The sequence below is a fragment of the Cervus elaphus genome, chromosome 25 (assembly GCF_910594005.1).
Source record: "Cervus elaphus chromosome 25, mCerEla1.1, whole genome shotgun sequence".
Classification (NCBI taxonomy): Eukaryota; Metazoa; Chordata; class Mammalia; order Artiodactyla; family Cervidae; genus Cervus; species Cervus elaphus.
In genome coordinates, this window is record NC_057839.1 from 43,140,019 (window position 1) to 43,161,203 (window position 21,185).

A 21,185-nucleotide genomic window follows, 5' to 3' on the forward strand; every position below is an offset into this window, starting at 1 on the left:
AAGTTCAAATGGGTTTTCCTTTTTTTACACTCTACTAGTTGCTCAGTTGTGATCATTATTTTTCTTGACCAGTTTCATATTTCCTGAAGTCTTTCATTATCCTGTTTTTCACCCAAGTCTTCTTGGTGCCTTGATTATATCCTGAGATTTCACCAGTCTCCTGGCCTGCTGTATATTGTCCAGTCATCTGTCTTCCTGAACATCTTTCTCCTGGAGGCTTCTGTCCTTCCTCTGATTGCAGTCTCATAAACTCTGCCTTTCTGGGCCTTTGTATTACTGCTCACCTGGGCTTTTATCACTCTCCTGGTTTGAATCCACTGTTTGTGGAATTGCATGTTATTTTTCTTGTTTTATTTTTTGCTTAAGTACGTTTTCATGTAGCTTCCTAAGAAAAGGCATATAGGAGGTAAACTTCAGACCTTAAATGTCAGAATTTATATTCTGTGTTAATAGTTTTGCTGGGTGCAGAATTCCACATTAATAACCATTTTCCCTTGAATTTTCAAGATATTACCATATTGTCTTCCAACCACTAGTGTTAAAAATAAGTCTGATTTTCATTTAGTTATATGTAGGTAATCTGTTTTGTTTGTGTCAGGAGAGTTAAAGGATTTTTTTCTCTTTGTCTTGAGGTGTTATGAAATGCTAAATGTCAGTGTTGTCCTTTCTTTCTGTTCTGCACTCTGTAGACCTCTGAATTTGAAAATATTCCTCCCTTCAAGAGTGGGGAAATTTTATTTCTTCATTTCTTCCATCTGCTTTTTTTCTTTTCTCTAGAATTCCTTCTTGTTAGAATTTTAGACCTGCTATATTTATCCTTCCTCTTTAATCATTTTCTTTATCTTGTTCATGTCCTTCATTTTTATCTTCTAACTGGTGTAAAGTTCTTATTTTATAGATACAAATTGGAAATTTTGAAAATTCCTACTGTTGCTTTGAGTTATTCATTTCCCATGGAATCATTCTTGTTTCTTTTTCAGTTTATAGTAATATCTGGTCATTTTGGCTGGCTATTTATTTTGATAAGACTTCTGACTGGCTTTGCTTTCAGCTTTGTTGTTGTTCAGTAGCTAAGACATGTCTGATTCTTTGTGACCCCATGGACTGCAGCATACCAGGCATCCCTGTCCTTCACTATCTCCAGGAGCTTACTCAAACTCATGTCCATTGAGTTGATGATGCCATCCAACCATCTCATCCTCTGTCACCCGCTTCTCCTCCTGCTCTCAATCTTCCCCAGCATCCAGGATCTTTTCCAGTGAGTTGGCCCTTCGCATCAGGTGGCCAAAGTATTAGAGCTTCAGCATCAGTCCTTCCAATGAATATTCAGAGTTGATTTCCTTTAGGATTGACTGGTTTGATCTCCTTGCTGTTGAAGTTACTCTCGTTGTCTTCTCCAACACCACAATTTGAAAGCGTAATTTTTTGTCACTTAGCCTTCTTTATGGTCCAACTCTCACATTTGTACATGACTACTGGAAAAATCATAGCTTTGACTGTATGGACCTTTGTCAGCAAAGTGATGTCTTTGCTCTTTAATATGCTGTCTAGGTTTGTCATAGCTTTCCTTCCAAGGGCAAGCATCTTAATTTCATGGCTGCAATCACAATCCAGAATGATTTTGGAGCCCAAGAAAATAAAATCTGCCCTTGTTTCCACTTTTTCTCTGTCTGTTTGCTATGAAGTGATAGGTCCAGATGCCATGATCTTAGTTTTCTGAATGATGAGTTTTAAGCCAGCTTTTTCACTCTCCTCTTTCACCTTCATCAAGAGGCTCTTTAGTTACTCTTTGCTTTCTGCCGTTAGGGTAGTGTGAGCTGCGTTTCTGAGGTAGTTGCTGTTTCTGCCAGCAGTCTTCATTCCAGCTCCTGCTTCATTGAGCCCAGCATTTTGCATGATGTACTCGGCATAGAAGTTAAATAATCAGGGTAACAGTATACACACTTGATGTACTCCTTTCCCAATTTTGAACCAGTCCATTGTTCCATGTCTGGTTCTAACTCTTGCTTCCTAGCCTGTAGACAGGTTTCTCCGGAGACAGTTAAGGTGGTCTGGTATTCCCATCTCTTTAAGAATCTACCACAGTTTATTGTGATCCACACAGTCAAAGGCTTTAGCATAGTCAATGAAGCAGAAATAGATATTTTTCTGAAATCCTCTTGCTTTCCCTATGATCCAGTGAATGTTGGCAATTTGATCTCTGGTTTCTCTGCCTTTTCTCAATCCAGCTTATACATCTGCAAGTTCTTGGTTCACATGCTGTTGAAGTCTAACTTTAAGAATTTTGAGCATTACCTTGAAATGAGTGCAGTTGTGTGGTAGTTTGAACATCTTTAGCTTCGGTTCTTAAGCTGAAGGTAAACAGTTTAGGAATGTGAAACATACTTTTTTACTCTTTAATATCAGTAATATCCTAAATTCTCCCCCCTCAAGAGAAATGCCATTCCTATTTTATGTCTGATTATTTCTTAAGCTTTCTTACCCATGTTGATTTCCTATGTTTGTTTCATAATTTGTTTTTTAGTTTGTTGCACTTTAAAAGTGACTGAAACTGATAAGATTTAATTTATTCACAAAGGATATTATCATCTAAATAAAAGCTTCTGCTCTCCTGGTTGTTTGGTAAATGAAAATCTCATTTCACAGATTATTTCTGTGGCACAGGATGTGGGTTTTTATTTTATGTTCTGTTTTACTTAAGATTGGTGGGGGGGAACACATGACTTGTGGGATTTTACTTCCCAACCAGGGATTGAACTGGGGCCGTTGGCAGTGAGAGTTTGGAGTTCTAACCACTGGAATGCCAGGGAGTTCCCGATTTAAGAAACAACTTAAAGACAGTTGTGCGTGTGTGCTCAGTTGGGTTTGACTTTTTGCGACCTCATGGACTGTAGCCCACCAGGCTCCTTTGTCCTTGGGATTTGCCAGGCAAGAATACTGGAGTGGTTTGCCATTTCCTTCTCCATAAAGATGAGTAAGTCTTAAATTTTATATAGAGGTATAACTTAACACATTTTATTCTAACACTTGAGACTAGGCAAAAACCTTGATTTGAACCGTTTCAACTTAAGATTAATTTTACATAAACTAATTTGAACTTGACCTGAATTCTTAAAAATTAATTGTTTAAACTTAGCTGCTACTGCTAAGTCACTTCAGTCGTGTCCGACTCTGTGCGACTCCATCCCTGGGATTCTCCAGGCAAGAACACTGGAGTGGGTTGCCATTTCCTTCTCCAGTGCATAAAAGTGAAAAGTGAAAGTGAAGTCGCTCAGTCATTTCTGACTCTTCGCGACCCCATGGACTGCAGCCTACCAGTCTGCTCCGTCCATGGGATTTTCCAGGCAAGAGTACTGGAGTGGGGTGCCGTTGCCTTCTCCGTAAACTTAGCTACTTGATATTTAATTGAGTTAGTATAGTCCAGTGTGGTCATCTGTGTCATGTAAAAGACCATTCTTCTAAAGGTATTTGAAATTGAAAGGGAAAATTTCCCAGATGGATCTAAGATAACAGATCAGAGAATCTTTATTCTTAACTGCTGTCAGCTGCCCTAGCCCTTGACTCCCTGAGAACTGAGAGTGGATCATCATCCTTCATGATGCTTTGGTGGAGGCTGTGGTTCCAGTCCAGATTATGGTTAGGGACCTGGTTGTACAGAGCAAGTTAGATTAGTTAACCTTAAGGATGTAAATATATGGTAATTGCTAAATGCACTGGCATCTTTTTTTATATGGCTGCTGGGAAGGGTGACTATAAAATTTATTGTTCAAATTGAGACATAGGAGAGTGAGAATACTATTAATAAATATGTGGGGCAGTAGGCATAAACCAGAGCACAAGGTCATCCATCCCTGAGCTGCGTGGACTTCTAAAGATCAGAGGCAGTATACATCAAATTGCCTGCCTAGTATACTTGATATTCCTGTTCTACTCCAACTTTTGCTTTTTGTCCTGTAGGACATATTTTGGGGAGCATAAAATGTGAACAGATGCTCGATGAAGAGCAGTGGGATGAATGGAAACAGTATAGGAATTCAAGACTCTCTGGATTTTTATGTAGCCGTATAGCCTGTATGTGCGAAATCTTACCAGTAAATGTTAAATACAAGTTCCACAGTTTTAAACATGATTCTTTTTCGCAGTTCTAGGAATTTTGAAGAAGTACACGTTACTGGAATTTTTCCTAACGATGTGGAATTATCCATAGAAAATGTCAATGCCCATCTAATTTCCCACTATTCCAGTTTAAACTTCCTTTTTCCTGTCTTATAATTGGCATATATGTAGAGAATGTTAGCTAATTTTTAGTGTCAAAATGTGGAAAACCTCATCCAAATAGAAATTATAAGAGTTTCTTTGGACTCTGTTCTAAGTTTTTGTTTTTTTTTCTTTTTCATATTGGGCTGAAATCTGCCACCCTTCCATCCATTGGTTCTAGTTCTGTTCTCTGGAGCAGCATGGAGTAAGTTTCTTCTATTAGAAGGCAGCTATCATATCTTCCAAGGTCACCTTTTCTAGACTGAATGTCCCTAGGTCCTTTACTTTTTATGTAAAATAATACCCATACTTATAAACTTCATACTGATTCCTTTTGAATACATTCTAATTGTCAGTGTCTTCCATAATACAGTTAAAATATGATGGCCCCAGATTTTAATTCTATGCCATATTTTTTTTGGTATTGTGCATACCAGTGAAGAATATCCTGTACTGTAACCCATGAATCAGGCACACTAGTTTATTAGTGCAGCTTCAGCTATGTTAGGTATTTTTTTTCTTAGCTGTACTTTTGACTCGTACTAAAACATATGGTCATAAAAAAAATTAAAAAAAAACATATGGTCAACTAAAACCTGTCAACTTAAATAACTGTTGGGGCTATCCTTTTTTTTAAGAAGGCATTTCTGCCTTGGTAATAGAGCTTTAGCAGGTGTGATTGTGAATGTATTACTTACTCAGAGAACCTAAAACAACAAAAATGTTTTTATATACTAAAATCTGTGGGCCTTGTTTTATGTGACTTAGGCTCTCAAATTAAAAATTAAAGTAAATGTTATTTTAAGAACTTTACCTGAAGATTAATTTATTAGAGTTTTGGAAAATGTTTTTGTCTCTTTGAGGTCTAAATAGTTACGATTGCAAAGCATCTGACTTAGGTCTCCTTTTGCAGCATGTGCTGCATTTTTAAGAGAGAAAGAAATGTGTATAATGATTGCTGCCTATAACCTGGAAAATGTATCTAATATAATAAATATTGCATTGTACAATCTGTACTCTAGAGATAGAACCTCAGCACTGTTGGCATTCTTTGGATAATTCTTTGCTGTGAATAGCTGTCCTTTATAGGCTATATAACAGCATCACTGACCTCTACCCACTAAATACCAGTAGCACGCATCACCACCTTCTCCTCTGCAGTTTGATCATCAAAAATATCTCCAGACATGACCAGGTATCTCCAGGAGGGCATAGAGAACCAGGAGGTTCTCCCCTAGTTGAGAACCACTGCCTTAGAGCATCAGAAATATTTAAGTCATGTCAGTAACAGTTTCTACCTTAAATGTTTTCCATAATTGGAGCTAGAATACAGTATTTTAAAACTACAGAACATAATAAAGAACTTTACATACAGAAGATAATTTTTTAAGCTTCTAATTTGATCAGTTTTTCTTCCTAGTACTGCTTCTTATCTCAGTTTGTCCTCCCTGCTTTGTGATAATGATCTTTTGATCTGAAACAATATGTGTGACTCTCTTAATTTATTTAGACTAAGGGATGAAAATTATGCAACAATAACAAATAGGGTATTTGGTTAGGTGGTTTATTAAGTTCGTACCTGTTCTTTTGTAGTCCATGATTAAATTACTGGGAAATGTGCTTTTAAGTTGATTGAACTCCTAGATTTTAAAAATTAAATTGTATTATGTTTATTCTTCTACTCCACAATATAGCCAGCAGCCAGCTTCGGGTGTAGCCTACTCTCATCCAACCACCGTTGCTAGCTACACTGTTCATCAGGCTCCAGTAGCTGCTCACACAGTTACTGCTGCCTATGCACCAGCAGCCGCCACAGTTGCAGTTGCCAGGCCTGCTCCAGTAGCTGTTGCAGCTGCTGCAACAGCTGCTGCTTATGGAGGTTACCCCACTGCACACACAGCGACTGACTATGGTTATACACAGAGGCAACAAGAAGCACCTCCACCACCACCCCCAGCTACTACACAGAACTACCAGGTAAGAAAGCTGCTGCTTTCATTAGCCTTAACATACGGGTTCAGTGGCATCAGTGTTTAATGTAATGTCCAACCAATGCTTTTCAAACTTGAGTCTTGCAAAATATACCTCTAATGATAGAGAACAGTGATTGTGTATTCCTAGGTAATCCGGGGGCATACTCCAGGGATTAAGCCTGCTTGCAGTGAGTTTTATATTAATAATCCCCCAGTCCATTTCACTTCACTCTATATATATGTTTGCTTTAATTAAAAAAAATTAATTAATGGCTAAATATGTTAATCTTATAACAAGTTTTTGAGAAAAATTAAGACATATAAGGTCTTCTTTCCCTTGTTGGTACTGTGCTATTATTTAACCACTTGGGACACCCCTATGTCTATTTTGAGAACCATGACCTTCAGATATGTAGGACAAACAAATTACATAGTGTCAGGACTTCCCTGGCAGTCCAGTGGTTACCTGCCAGTCCCTGGCACTTCCACCACAGGGAGCGTGGGTTCAGCCTCTGGTGTGGGAACCCACATGCTGGAATGCCATTAATCAAAGCAAATTACATAATATCTTCCTAAAACACGGTGGAAATGCTATTGCCTATGTGTACTTCTTCCTTTGAGATACTCTTTCTTTATCTATAACAGAAATTGATCCTGCTCTTAAGTCATCTAATTCCTTCTTGTTAGGTTTATGAGGACATAAAGCTCTTAATTCTCTATAAAAATATGGTCTCTTTATGTCTGGTATGGCACTAAATTACTACTTATTTAATAAATTTGGTCCTAATTCTTTTAACCCATTTTTTGTTTGTTTGCTTTTAAGATCTGGTTTTTAAAGTTTGGGGCTTCTGATTTTTTAATTTTCTTTCTAAAATAAAGGGGTTTATTTTGTTATCTAAGAAATTGACATATGGATCAGCATTATTAGCATTTGCTATTAATATTAAGTAGGTTTCTAAACTCAGAATTACTTTGATGTGTGATTGTTTTCCTTATGTCCAAAGACAGAATATAATAAATTTTATTATTTTTAATAGGGTGTATGAAGCCCATCATTTTCTGGGTCCTGCCTGCTTCAGTCTTTCTACCTGTGTGCCTCCCCAGCCCTCCTCACTATATGCAGCGCTAGAATTCACCCAGCTCACCTTGATTTTCATTGCTTTGGAGATTTGTAAATAATATTGCTTTCCCTTAGAACTTTTGTTTACCTTCCTTCCACCTGGAAGCTCTTACTCATCATTATGTTAATAAATAGTGGTAAATAAGGACGAACAAAAAGAAAGCTGAAACAGTCACAAAGCTTAGAACATCCAGTGTTGTTTACTCTGGAAACCATCTTTAAAGCAGATCCACCATGCAATTTTTAAATAAAATTAATTTTTAAATAATGTTTATTTTTAAATGTTTTGATGATTTTTTCGATTTTAAAAGTTAAGCATGCTGCTTTAAATGATTTTGACCTTATTTGATGAAGTCCCAAATGAATCCCCTTTGTATTGAATTTGAATCTTCTGTTTATATTCATACATATTTAGGTTTCTGTTTTCCTTTATTGGGTTTTTAATGTGGCAAAGATGAGGTTTTTTTCCTCTGCCACTTCACTGATAGCAAGATTTTCTTTCATTCTCTTTCTTTAGGATTCGTACTCATATGTAAGATCCACAGCTCCTGCTGTAGCTTATGATAGTAAGCAGTACTACCAACAACCAACAGCAACTGCTGCTGCTGTAGCTGCCGCTGCCCAGCCTCAGCCTTCCGTTGCTGAGACCTACTATCAGACAGGTGAGTTTACTAACATACCACCCTTTCATTGTACACTGTTGAAACATATTATTCAAGGTGTTATTTAATGAAGATAGGCTTTTGAACCATCTAAACTTGTTGTGTTATATTACCTTGAGAGGCAGGTTCTAGCCATGTCCTCTTTCTGTATAAAAATGCCTTTGAGTCCCAAAGAGAGAAGGCCCTGGAGGCAGTTCACAATGTTGTCCTCTCTCTTGGAAGTGTATTTCATGTCTGGTCTTCAGCTTACAGTTTTTTTTCTGCTGAAATAAGCTGTACGAAAGAACTTGTGGCAATAACTTCTGGCCGCCTGCTCTTTGCCCAAGAATGCTCAGACATACCTTCCTTTGTAATTAGTGGAGGCCCTGATGGTGGTTTCCATTTTGTGGACCCATATTTTTAATTCATCTTTCTCTGATCTGTAATGACAGTTGGTTTTGTTATCAGCCACTGATAGTACAATATATATTAACGGTTTGAATGCAGGAACTGTTTTGTTTGCAAAGAAGCCTACATATCTGTAGTCTTTAAAAGATGGATTTTTCTCATAGAAATTTAACTGAGCACCTTTAAGACCAAAGCTCTCTGAGTTCTGAAAAGTCAGTCAGTTCAGTCGCTCAGTTGTGTGCAACTCTTTATGACCCCGTGGACTGCGGCACGCCATGCCTCCCTGTCCATCACCAACTCCCAGATCCTGCTCAAACTCATGTCCATTGAGTCAGTGATGACATCCAAGCATCTCATCCTCTGTCGTCCCCTTCTCCTCCCGCCTTCAATCTTTCCCAACATCAGGGTCTTTTCCAAGGAGTCAGTTCTTCACATCAGGTGGCCAGAGTATTGAAGCTTCAGCATCAGTCCTTCCAATGAATATTCAGGACTGATTTCCTTTAGTATTGACTGGTTTGATCTCCTTGCAACCCAAGGACTCTCAAGAGACTTCTCCAACACCACAGTTCAAAAGCATCAATTCTTTGGCACTCAATTTTCTTTATAGTTCAACTCTCACATCCATACAAGACGACTAGAAAAACCATAGCTTTGACTAGACGGACCTTTGCCAGCAAAGTAATGACTCTGTTTTTTAATATACTGTCTATGTTGGTCATAGCTTTTCTTCCAAGGAGCAAGCATCTTTTAATTTCATGGCTGCAGTCAACCATCTGCAGTGATTTTGGAGCCCAAGAAAATAAAGTCGGTCACTGTTTCCATTGTTTCCCTATCTATTTGCCATTAAATGATGGGACTGGATGCCATGATCTTAGTTTTTTTAATGTTGAGTTTTAAGCCAGCTTTTTCACTCTCTTTTTTCACTTTCATCAAGAGGCTGTTTAGTTCTTCGCTTTCTGCCATAAGGGTGGTGTCATCTGCCTATCTGAGTTTATTGATTTTTCTCCCGGCAATCTTGATTCCAGCTTCATGCAGCCCATCATCTCACATGACATACTCTGCATATAAGTTAAATAAACAGTGGCAATATACAGCCTGAAAAGTAGGCGACTTCTTTATTTTTGAAGGACCATGAGAGTGTGGATAGAGCCTTGAATTAGAAAAGAGTAGAATTGGTTTCTAGCCCTGGTGTTACCAGTATCATGGGCAAGTGATTTTTTACCTCATTTCATCTCTTCTCATATTTGTGAACGGGGTAGTTGACTCAGCTCTTTCTAGGATACTTTTAGATCTAAGAGTGATTTTATTGAGTCCCTTAGAAAGTGGGTTAAAAGTATTTTGAATTACAATGACCCTGGCTTTCCTTATAGTCTCCTTTCTAATGATTTGTGGGTACAATGAGCTTTAATAAACTTCCTGATTAATTTACCAAGGTTTGATGGATTATGCTGAAGAGTACTGAATTAATCTTGAGTCAGAATACCATGGTATAGTCTAAAATCTGACATGACCATGTGACTTTTGTAAATTATTTAGCTCTTGGACATCAGGGTTTTCTTGTAAAATGTACTCATCTGTATGTCATGTGGATCAGATTTCCTACTATGTGTAGAAAAAGTTTTATAAACTGTTAAGTACTGTTTGTTTAAGGTACTTTTACTTAAGCATAAATGAGTTTGGTCCCTAATATTTGGGCCTTTCTCAGAAAATTATATTTGTATGCTTTAGTGATCCTTAATAAGGGATTAATTATTAATTTAGTGATGATAAGTCTCATAAGATTCTTAAGGTATTCAAGTGTGTGTGTGCGCGCTCAGTCATGTCCAACTCTTTGTGACCCCATGGACTGTAGCCCACCCACCAGGTTCCTCTGTCCATGTAATTTTCCAGGCAAGAATACTGGAGTGGGTTGCCATTTCCTACTCCAGGGGATATTCCCTACCCAGGGATCAAACTTGAGTCTCCTGCATCAGCAGGCAGGTTCTTTAACACTGCACCCCCGGTATACATTGGTTTTAATGTGTTCAAAGATAGCAGAAGGTTCAGGCGAGACATTAATGATAGCCGTTTAAGAACAGCTGCACTCGAGCTATTGACATTTGAAGAATTAAATAAGTAGCTCCTTGTGGATTGTAATTAGCTTGAAGTTCACTGTGGACAAATCAGTAAAATTCTTTTAAATGGTGTATGAACAAGTTCCATATAATCAAGCATTGAAAATTTTACTGTAACTTAAATTATACTTTGAGTCACTCTCTGTTTTGTTCCCAGTATTAAGCATAAATCTCAAGTATACTGGCTAGCCCAAATACACACACACACATTCTTTCCTTAAACCTTTGTTAATGACATGGTTTAAGTAGTGTTGGTATTTCAATTAGTGGCAAATCTTGACAAAATATCATTTCAGAAATATGTAGAAAGCATCTGGGCAAGAATAGTAATTTATATAGATGTTGTATTTTATGAAGTTGGTAATAAGAATTTTACTCCTTTTATCAAGGAGAAATTGCTAGCATAAAATTTCCAGTTGATGATGTTCTATGTTTGTTTTTTCTAGGATATTGGTACAGTAACTATGCTGGTTCACCTTTCTGATTTTCTTATGTCTCTTTTCCAATTTAGCCCCTAAAGCAGGTTATAGCCAAGGTGCAACTCAGTATACACAAGCCCAGCAAACTCGACAAGTGACAGCCATAAAACCAGCCACACCAAGTCCAGCTACCACCACTTTCTCCATTTATCCTGTATCCTCCACCGTACAGCCAGTAGCAGCTGCAGCTACTGTGGTGCCATCCTATACCCAGAGTGCTACTTATAGTACCACGGCAGTTACTTATTCTGGTAAGACTGATAAAGTGTGTTTAAATGAGTAAGCGAATTAGACTCACTGAGAAACTATCTTGGTTTTCTGTGGGATGGTCTTACTCCCAGTACAGCAATAATTGAATTAATTGATAGGTGTTAATACAAATATTTATACATAGTGTGACAAATGAACCGTACTCTTAAGATGTATGCTTTTTTTTTTTTTTTAATGCCAGGAAATTTTAGAATGTAAAAATGCCCTCTGGGCTTTTAAAACCTTGGTCCCAGCATTGCAGTTAGAGAAAATAACATCTAGTATTCTACAGGGTCATTCCCTATCTGACTTTTCCAAATGAATTTGAAAGTTCAAGGTTAGCTTCAGGAAGTACCAGTGACAGATTATTTACATTGTATTTTCAGCTCACAAGGAGTTATATCTTCATATTTACTATCAGGAATAAGTAATCTTGAAAATATTGGGGGCCTTTATAAACATCCATAGATGATGGTTATATAACACATCTCTTGGAAAAACAGAGTAGATTTATTTTCCCTAGTAATCATATATTTTTCCTGGCCAAGAATAATCACTAAAACCTTGCTGTGCCCACTGTTCTTCCTATTTTTCCACTGAGGTACCTTGTAGTATTGGAATGCTTAAAGTCACACATAACTTTTTTGAAGACACTTAGCGTTGTACTAATGTATAGTTTGTTGTTGGTTTTGCATTTTACTTATTCCTTAGTATGCTGTCTTGTTCCATGGAAGATTTAAGGTGGCATAGGTAATTTCATTTTTCATCTCTTGATGTTTTTTGGTAGTTGAGGTGTTAGAAGTAGCCACTGAATTTTTTAACTTTTTTTATTTCTCAAAGATTTTTTTAAATCTCTTACTCTGTGTCAAATGCTGTGCATGGTGTTAGGGATACAAATTAGTCAGGCATGTTATGATTGGGATCAAGAGTTCATTGTGGCTGAAATACAGAATACACAGGATAACAGGAAATTGAGGCTGGAAATGTCAGTGTGGAAAGCCTTGTATGGTCTGCTGTGGTGTCTTGTCTTTACCTTGTGGGCAGACAGGATGCCAAAGAGAGCTCGAGAAAGGGAGCAATGGACAGATTTGTGAGTTAATTAAGACAGCCGTGTGGAGATGAACTGATGTAAGGAGATATTATTATTGTTTGATTTGTTACTCATGATGGCACAGATACAACTTTTCTGCCTTTCTCTGGTTAACTAGTTATAACTGTAAATGGAGTTATTTCAGTGAAACCTATTTGGACACTTAAGGAAGAAAACCCACATCAGCTTTAATAAATAAGGAATGTGATAGTATCCTTTCCTATTCCTTGTTTTTCTCTTGCATCTATTCTTCCCTTTATCTTTCTGCCTCTCTCAGCCTTTGTCTCTCTCAGTTGCTTGAATATACCGTACACAGCATGAAGATAATTATTTCTGTTTACTGCTTTAGTATGTAAGTAATATATCATTTTTAAAACTCGAACCTGTTGATTTAAAAAGGAGGAAAAATTAAATTACTAGGCATCTATCCCTAGACACTAATTACCATTAACTTTTTAGTGCATGTCTTTCTATACTTCTTCCATGCAATTATGCATATATAAACATCATGGTTTCTTAATAAAAAGTTAATTTTGTCTTATATGTACTACAGTGTAAACTGCTTTCCTTGTGTGAATGCTCTAAGTATAGAGATCTACTATTCCCTGGTTCATGTTTTTTCCCCAGTTTTAGAAAATTTTCCTTCTGCAGAAAAGTGAAAAAAGCAGGCAACAAATGCCCATACAACATTTAGGTAGATTCACCAAATATTATTTTGTTACGTTTGCTTAACTCTCCTGTTTAAACACATTTTCAAACGGTTTAGCAATGTTTCCTTGTTTGCTAAGTTGCCGATGACATGGTACCTTGCCTGGAATTCTTCCACATGTATTTCCTAAGAATAGGAGCATTCTTTTATATAACAAAATGCAGATAAGAAATTGGACGTGGATATTATCTAATAAATTTTCTTCAGTTGTCCACAAATGTCTATGGCTGGACTTTCTCCATAGTTGATATATTTGTGCTTTGTCTTAAATTCAGGGTCCAGTCAAGGATTATAGATTATATTTGGTTATTAGTTTCATTTTCCTTTGATGTAGAATAACCCCTGGGGCCTCCCTGGTGGCTTAACAGTAAAGAATCCACCTGCAATGCAAGAGATGTTTGCAGTGCAAGAGACTTAGGTTCAATCCCTGAGTTGGAAGATTCCCTGGAGAAGTAAAGATTCCTACTCCAGTATGCATGTCTAGGAAATCTCGTGGACAGAGGAGCCGGGGGGTGCTGCAGTCCACAGGATCACAAGAATTGGGCATGACTTAACCACTAAACCACCACCACCACAGAATAACTTTTATTTTTATATTATCTCTCATGACCTTGATTTTTTTTTTTTAACATTTATATTATTTATTTACTGTTTGGTTGCGTCAGGTTTTAGTTGCAGCACACCGGGCCTTCGTTGTGGCAAGCAGGTCTCTCTCTGCTTGCCACAGACTCCAGAGAGTACAGGCTCAGGCTCAGTACAAGCACGGGCTCCAGAGACTGCAGGCTCAGTAGTTGTGTGCAGGCCCTGTGGCATGTGGAATCTTAGTTCCAGGAACAGGGATCGAACTGTGTCCCCTGCATTGGAAGGTGTATTCTTAACCATAGGACCACAAGGAAGATCGCAGCCTTGATGTTTTTGAAGAATTGAGACAAGTTGTCTCGTAGAATATCCCACAGTCTGGATTTATCTGATTTCTTTATGTTTAGATTCTGGCAGTTTTTTAGTCAGTAGAACTACCTATGTCAGCATTTCATTTCAGCACATCAGGTACATGTAATAAAGTGAAAATTGGTCATTCGTGTCCGACCACTTGCAATCCCATGGACTATATAGTCCATGGAATTCTCCAAGCCAGAATACTGGAGTAGGTAGCCTTTCCCTTCTCCAGGGGCTCTTCCCAACCCAGGGATCGAACCCAGGTCTCCCACACTGCAGGCAGATTCTTTAATAGCTGAGCCACAAGGGAAGCCCAGGAGTACTGGAGTGGATACCCTATCCCTTCTCCAGCAGAACTTCCCAACCCAGGAATCAAACCGGGGTTTCCTGCATTGCAGGTGGATTCTTAACCAGCTGAGCTATCAGGGAAGCCAGCCATGTAATAAATAATGTCAGTTTATTCCTTATTAATGGTGTCAGGTATAATTACTGATTGAAGTGGTGACTACCAGATCTTTCCTTTTTAAAGATACCTTTTTCCATTTTGTAATGAACCAAGTTATCTATGGGCCTGTTAGCCCAGCTATCTTTCTAAGGTGTTAGATCCTTTGAAAATCAGTAACTGAATCAAATTCTCCATTGGTGAATGAAAAATCCTTTTACTAAGAATCAGTGTGAAATGAGTTGGATTCTTAGGAATTCTTCCCTGAAGAGGAGTTCCGTCACCCTTTCTTTTTTGATGTTACTGTAGGCTTCTTTTTTATTCAGTTTAGTGTAATCCATTGCTTTCATTTTTCTTTTTAAGGCACACAGTGTCCCAAATTTGGATAGTAAAGGATCCTTTTCAAACCAGTTCTGAACTTGGCATCATTAGTCTTTGAGCATTTCTTTCTTTTCTGGCACAGTAAGATGTTACTCTGCCTGATTCACCATTGCATCCCTAATATCCAGCATAGCACTTGACATAGGGTAGGAGATAAAAATCTCTGAGAAATTTTTAAAAATACTTTAGAAATTCACAGGCTTCCCACACTCAAGCTCTATAACAAAACATCAAGAGGTAAGAACTGAAATGGCCCTTATAACCTTATAACCTAGGCAGAACAAGACAGAGTATTAAGGAATAAATAAAATGCAAAACAACAATAAACTTTGAGCCTTTCCTGCCATAGACTCACAATCAGCCATTTCACAAAGGAACCTTGGTTACTTGTATGGCATTAGTATTTAGAAACCAAGATCTACGCTTAGAAAAACATAGTTTTTAATGACTAATACTGTTTTATTGTATGCATGTGCTACATTTTAAAGTTTCTGTTGGGGACATTTAGTTCCATATTAAGGAAAAGCTTGAAACAGCACTGGTAAAATAATCATTTTATGTACAGATCTGTGTGTTTGCCAATTGTTTTCCTCAGATAAATTCCTAGATTTGTAACTGTTACATCAAAGAGTATACACATTTTAAAGAACGTATGATACACACTGTGAAATTACCATCCAAAGAGATCATTATTAGGGCTTCTGAGTTCTGTGTCTGCAGCTTTATATCAGCTACAGCTTAGGTCAGCTATTCTTTTTATCTCTTACTGAAAATGAATTCTACAGTGTTGGTACCTACTAAATGATGACTTGTGGTATAATGTATGTACTGCTGAGGTGATAGTCTTTGTTTCTGATACTGTACCTTTAAAACTTATATTCTAACTGTTCTAATTATGCAACTTCTTATTTGATAAGTATTTATAATGTGCTTTTTATGTGAAATAGTTTTAGCTTTTCAAATGAGCTTTTACTTAATTTAGAGACATAGCATTAGATTTATTTTCCCATAATGCTTTACGAGAAATGTATGTGTGTTTGCTAGTAGTTATAGGAAATTTAAAGGAGATCCCTTAGCAGAGTTCCAGAACCTTCAGCATACCTTTCAGTTTCTGCTTTGATTTTTTAAAAAATGCTGAATAGTAAGCTATAATTAAGCTTACCTTTTATTAGTTTTAGACTACATGTATGCAAATGAAGGAGGTTATTTCGTAAATATTATGCTTAGTGATTTTTGTTGTTTAAATAACACAAAGGACCTTAAAAAGCTGGTTAGTTCAGTCGCTTAGTTGTGTCCGACTCTTTGCGACCGCATGAACTGCAGCATGCCAGGCCTCCCTGTCCATCACCAACTGCCAGAGTCTACCAAACCCATGTCCATTGAGTTGGTGATGCCATCCAACCATCCCATCCTCTGTCGTCCCCTTCTCCTCCTGCCCTCAATCTTTCCCAGCATCAGGGTCTTTTCAAATGAGTCAGCTTTTTGCATGAGGTGGCCAAAGTATTGGAGTTTCAGCTTCAACATCAGTACTTCCAATGAACACCAGGACTGATCTCCTTTAGGATGGACTGGTTGGATCTCCTTGCAGTCCAAGGGACTCTCAAGAGTCTTCTCCAACACCACAGTTCAAAAGCATCAATTCTTCGGCACTCAGCTTTCTTTATAGTCCAACTCTCACATCCATACATGACCACTGGAAAAACCATAGCCTTGACTAGATGGACCTTTGTTGGCAAAGTAATGTCTCTGCTTTTTTAATATGCTGTCTAGGTTGATCATAACTTTCCTTCCATAGAGTAATCATCTTTTAATTTCATGGCTGCAGTCACCATCTGCAGTGATTTTGGAGCCCCAAAAAATAAAGTCAGCCACTGTTTCCACTGTTGCCCCATCCATTTGCCGTGAAGTGATGAGACCGGATGCCATGATCTTAGTTTTCTGAATGTTGAGCTTTAAGCCAACATATTCACTCTCCTCTTTCACTTTCATCATGAGGCTCTTTAGTTCTTCTTTGCTTTCTGCCATAAGGGTGGTGTCATCTATGTATCTGAGGTTATTGATATTTCTCCCAGCAATCTTGATTCCATCTTGTGCTTCCTCCAGCCCAGCATTTCTCATGATGTACTCTGCATATAAGTTAAATAAGCAGGGTGACAATATACATTCTTGACATGCTCCTTTTCCTTTTTGGAACCAGTCTGTTGTTCCATGTCCAGTTCTAACTGTTGCTTCCTGACCTGCGTACAGGTTTCTCAAGAGGCAGGTCAGGTGGTCTGGTATTCCCATCTCTTGAAGAATTTTCCACAGTTTATTGTGATCCACACAGTCAAAGGCTTTGGCATAGTCAATAAAGCAAAAATAGATGTTTTTCTGAAACTCTTTTGCTTTTTCGATGATCCAGCAGATGTTGGCAATTTGATCTCTGGTTCCTCTGCCTTTTCTAAAACCAGCTTGAACATCTGGAAGTTCACGGTTCACGTATTGCTGAAGTCTGGCTTGGAGAATTTTGAGCATTACTTTACTAGGGTGTGAAATGAATGCAGTTGTGCGGTAGTTTGAGCATGCTTTGGCATTGCCTTTCTTTGGGATTGGAATGAAAACTGACCTTTTCCAGTCCTGTGGCCACTGCTGAGTTTTCCAAATTTGCTGACATATAAAATGCAGCACTTTCACAGCATCTTTTAGGATTTGAAATAGCTCAACTGGATTTCCATCACCTCCACTAGCTTTGTTCATAGTGATGCTTCCTAAGGCCCACTTGGCTTCACATTCCAGGATGTCTGGCTCTAGGTGAGTGATCACACCATCGTGATTATCTGGGTCATAAAGATATTTTTTATATAGTTCTTCTGTGTATTCTTGCCACCTCTTCTTAATATCTTCTGCTTCTTTTAGGTCCACACCATTTCTGTCCTTTATTGAGCCCAGCTTTGCATGAAATGTTCCCTTGATATCTCTGATTTTCTTGAAGAGATCTCTAGTCTTTCCCATTGTATTGTTTTCCTCTATTTCTTTGCACGGATAACTGAGGAAGCCTTACTTATCTCTCCTTGCTATTCTTTGGAACTCTGCATTCAAATGAGTATATCTTTCCTTTTCTCCTTTGCTTTTCGCTTCTCTTCTTTTCACAGCTATTTGTAAGGCCTCAGACAGCCATTTTGCTTATTTTGCATTTCTTTTTCTCGGGGATGGTCTTGATTCCTGTCTCCTGTACAATGTCATGAACCTCCGTCCATAGTTCATCAGGCACTCTGTCTATCAGATCTAGTCCCTTAAATCTATTTCTCACTTCCGCTGTATAGTCATAAGTGATTTGATTTAGGTCGTACCTAAATGGTCTAATGACATTAGTGAATGGTCTAGTTTCCCCCACTTTCTTCAATTTAAGCCTGAATTTGGCAATAAGGAGTTTATGATCTGAGACACAGCCTCAGTTTTCTCATCTGTAAAGTATGTATAGTAATACCTGCAATACCTACCTTATAGTTCTGTTCTGAGATATCACTGTATCTGGAACACTGCCTCTTGTAGTATGGATTCTCAATTTTCAAAAAAAGTAGGGAATTCCCTGATGGTCCAGTGATTAGTACTTGACCGCTTAATGCTATAGGCCCAGGTTCAGTCCCCAGTCAGGGAACTAAGATCCTGCAAGCCATGTAGCATGGCTAGAAAAAAACCCAGAGCCTAGTAGTTCTGATCATCCAGCATTGTAGGATGCTGCTGATCTTATTCTCCTTTTTATTTCCTTGATACATAATTCATGAAGCCGCAGTTTAAGTGGCATGTTAACAGTTCCTGCACACAACTAGCCATTTGGAAATTTTCTATTAATAAAAATTTCAGAGTCTTATGATTCTGATTTCCCATGCATCTTAACCTTCACCTTTCCAGTTCATGTTCTCTTCCCTGTGTAAAATATATTAAAGTGAGTGGGTCTTAAATCTTTACTCCTCAGTATAGCAGTTTGCATTTGAGATACCAAAAAGTTCAGTTTTCCTTAGGTAGTTCTTCTGTTCTGTCATAGCAGCTAGGAATCTCTCTTGAGCCTTAACTTTTGACCCACTCATTTCCTCTTCAGGGGAAAGGATGAGGATTAGGGAGTCCAACAGATTTCCAGGGATCTTGGTTTAGGAAACAGGAAGTTTCCCAGTTTTAACATAGGGTTATAAATAAAATCAGCAACTTTTTAAATCAGTAAATCACTGCACATAAACAGCTTGTATATGTTATATCTGTAGCTAGCTTAATGTGCTTATTCATCAAAGACTTTGAACAATGGAAGGATAGAATTGATACATTTAACCAGAAAATTCAGTGCTTTTTCACCTTTTGGAAGGTGAGAACCAGTGTCTTTGGTTCTTTATTTCATATCTTGCCTTCTGTTGTCCTGATGCTCATCAGAACTCCAACTCCATATTACAGACTTTTGCCAAGCTTTAGTTACCTTATCTCTCCAAACCAGCTTCTATCAGCTCTTTACTTTTATTGATTGTAGAGCCCCTTCAGTCAGTCACTGGGATTCAAAATCTTGGTGTCATCTTTGTGTAATTTCCCCTTTCATATCTTTTATCCCCTAAACCACCAAGCACGTATAGTCTTATTTTCATGACTTTCTTTTTTTTCCTTTCTGTATTCTAGTTCAGACTTTCCCTCAAACCCAGCACTTTCTTAATTGTATTCAGAGGAATTCTGCTTGGGGAAAATACTATATAACAGTTTCATAACCACGTAAGTTTATCAGACCAGTCTATCACAGCCTTCCAGCAGTACTATAAGCCTTCTTGAAAGCAATGACCAAAGCTTATCCTAACACCTGTCATGTATTATGTAAATACTCAGTTGGTTGACTTACATTAAAAGAAGGATAAGTAACATTTTTCTTAGGTTTTGTGAGATACAATTTATTCATAAATATGCACATGTAAACCTATCTTTTTAAGCAGAATTTATTGGGTTTAAATTCCCATCACTTTTCTTGGCCTTTTACAGGTATGTAACATAATCTTTGTTTGATTTTATTTGTAAGGTACATCTTATTCAGGTTATGAAGCAGCAGTGTATTCAGCTGCATCCTCCTACTACCAACAGCAGCAGCAGCAACAGAAGCAGGCGGCGGCGGCAGCGGCAGCAGCGGCTGCAACAGCTGCCTGGACAGGGACCACCTTTACTAAAAAAGCACCATTCCAAAATAAACAACTGAAACCAAAACAGCCTCCCAAACCACCCCAGATTCACTATTGTGATGTCTGTAAGATCAGCTGTGCTGGACCACAGGTATGTATAATGTATGCTTCATCATGAATCTTCAGTGGTTGTCCTTGATAGTTAAGTATGATTAGTTTACATTTTTCTCTCCTGCTAGCTTTTAGTTAACACGTACATATTTCATCAAATGGCCATTTTTTAAAGGCTTTTGTATTGACATACAAGAATTCTAAGAAAAATACAGTAAAAATAATTATGAATGTTAATAAAAAGTGGACAAATTGAGCTTTTCTTTAGGAAGGATACTTTGCTCTTTAAATAAAACTTTTAATTTAGCTTAAAAGTTTTATATTCAGATTAGTTGGGATTTGGGAGTAAGATTGAATTGTCATTTCTTTTTTGGCATTTATGACTTACTTTTTAAGGCCTTTATGCAAAATTCTTGACCTTAAGACAATGGGATATTGATTTTCTTAGTTCTTCAAGGTCCATGTTGAGTGTATAAGTAGAATTTTGTAGTCGAAAAAGGGTGACCATAGAAATAGTTTAAAAATATATATATTTAAAAAAGAAATAGTTTTATACTCTGACATGATGAGATGAGAAGACTTTGTCAGATATAAATAGCAGAAGTTGCCTTTCTCTAATATTAAAAATCCTTAAGCTATTTTAATAATCTATAATGTTAGGATAATGTTTTTCATGAGACTGACTTTCGTATATGCTTTGTAGAATGTTACTTGTTTCTATATACTTATTTCCTCCATGAGGCTGTAGGGACTTTGGGAATAAGAAAGCTGTAGGAAAGTGTCTTTTTCAAGAATATCAACCAAAGAAGCATGCAGAACCTTTATTCCTTTATTCTGTTTTTTGTTATTTTCTTGCTGTTGCTAAACATGAAATAAGTGATTTAAGGAAGGATCTGTTTATAAAATCTAGTGAGTTCAACTCCCTTCCCAACTTTATTTGTTAATACTTTCTTTAAGAGTGTCTAGTGTTTATATTGGAGAAGGAAATGGCAACCCACTCCAGTGTTCTTGCCTGGAGAATCCCAGGGATGGGGGAGCCTGGTGGGCTGCCGTCTATGGGGTCACATAGAGTCAGACACAACTGAAGTGACTTAGCAGCAGCAGCAGCAGTGTTTATATAAAAATTTGGTAAGCAGTTTGACAGACAAAAGG

The 21,185-nt window shown here is 37.6% G+C and overlaps 1 protein-coding gene across 3 annotated transcripts in view; it reads left to right on the forward strand.

Annotated features, from left to right (window-relative positions):
- The window catches only part of ZFR (zinc finger RNA binding protein), an 81,986-nt gene that overhangs the window by 19,458 nt on the left and 41,343 nt on the right, over positions 1-21,185 (forward strand). For 2 of the 3 annotated variants that reach the window (XR_006337777.1, XM_043887222.1), the window contains exons 3-7: positions 4,439-4,462; positions 5,952-6,234; positions 7,868-8,012; positions 11,025-11,243; positions 19,826-20,073. Coding sequence is in view for 2 of the 3 variants with exons in the window: in XM_043887222.1 (XP_043743157.1) it covers positions 4,439-4,462; positions 5,952-6,234; positions 7,868-8,012; positions 11,025-11,243; positions 19,826-20,073 (919 nt within the window). In the remaining variant the exon portion in view is untranslated. The remainder of the gene's footprint in view (positions 1-4,438; positions 4,463-5,951; positions 6,235-7,867; positions 8,013-11,024; positions 11,244-19,825; positions 20,074-21,185) is intronic. The other variant, XM_043887224.1, reaches the window with a different exon arrangement.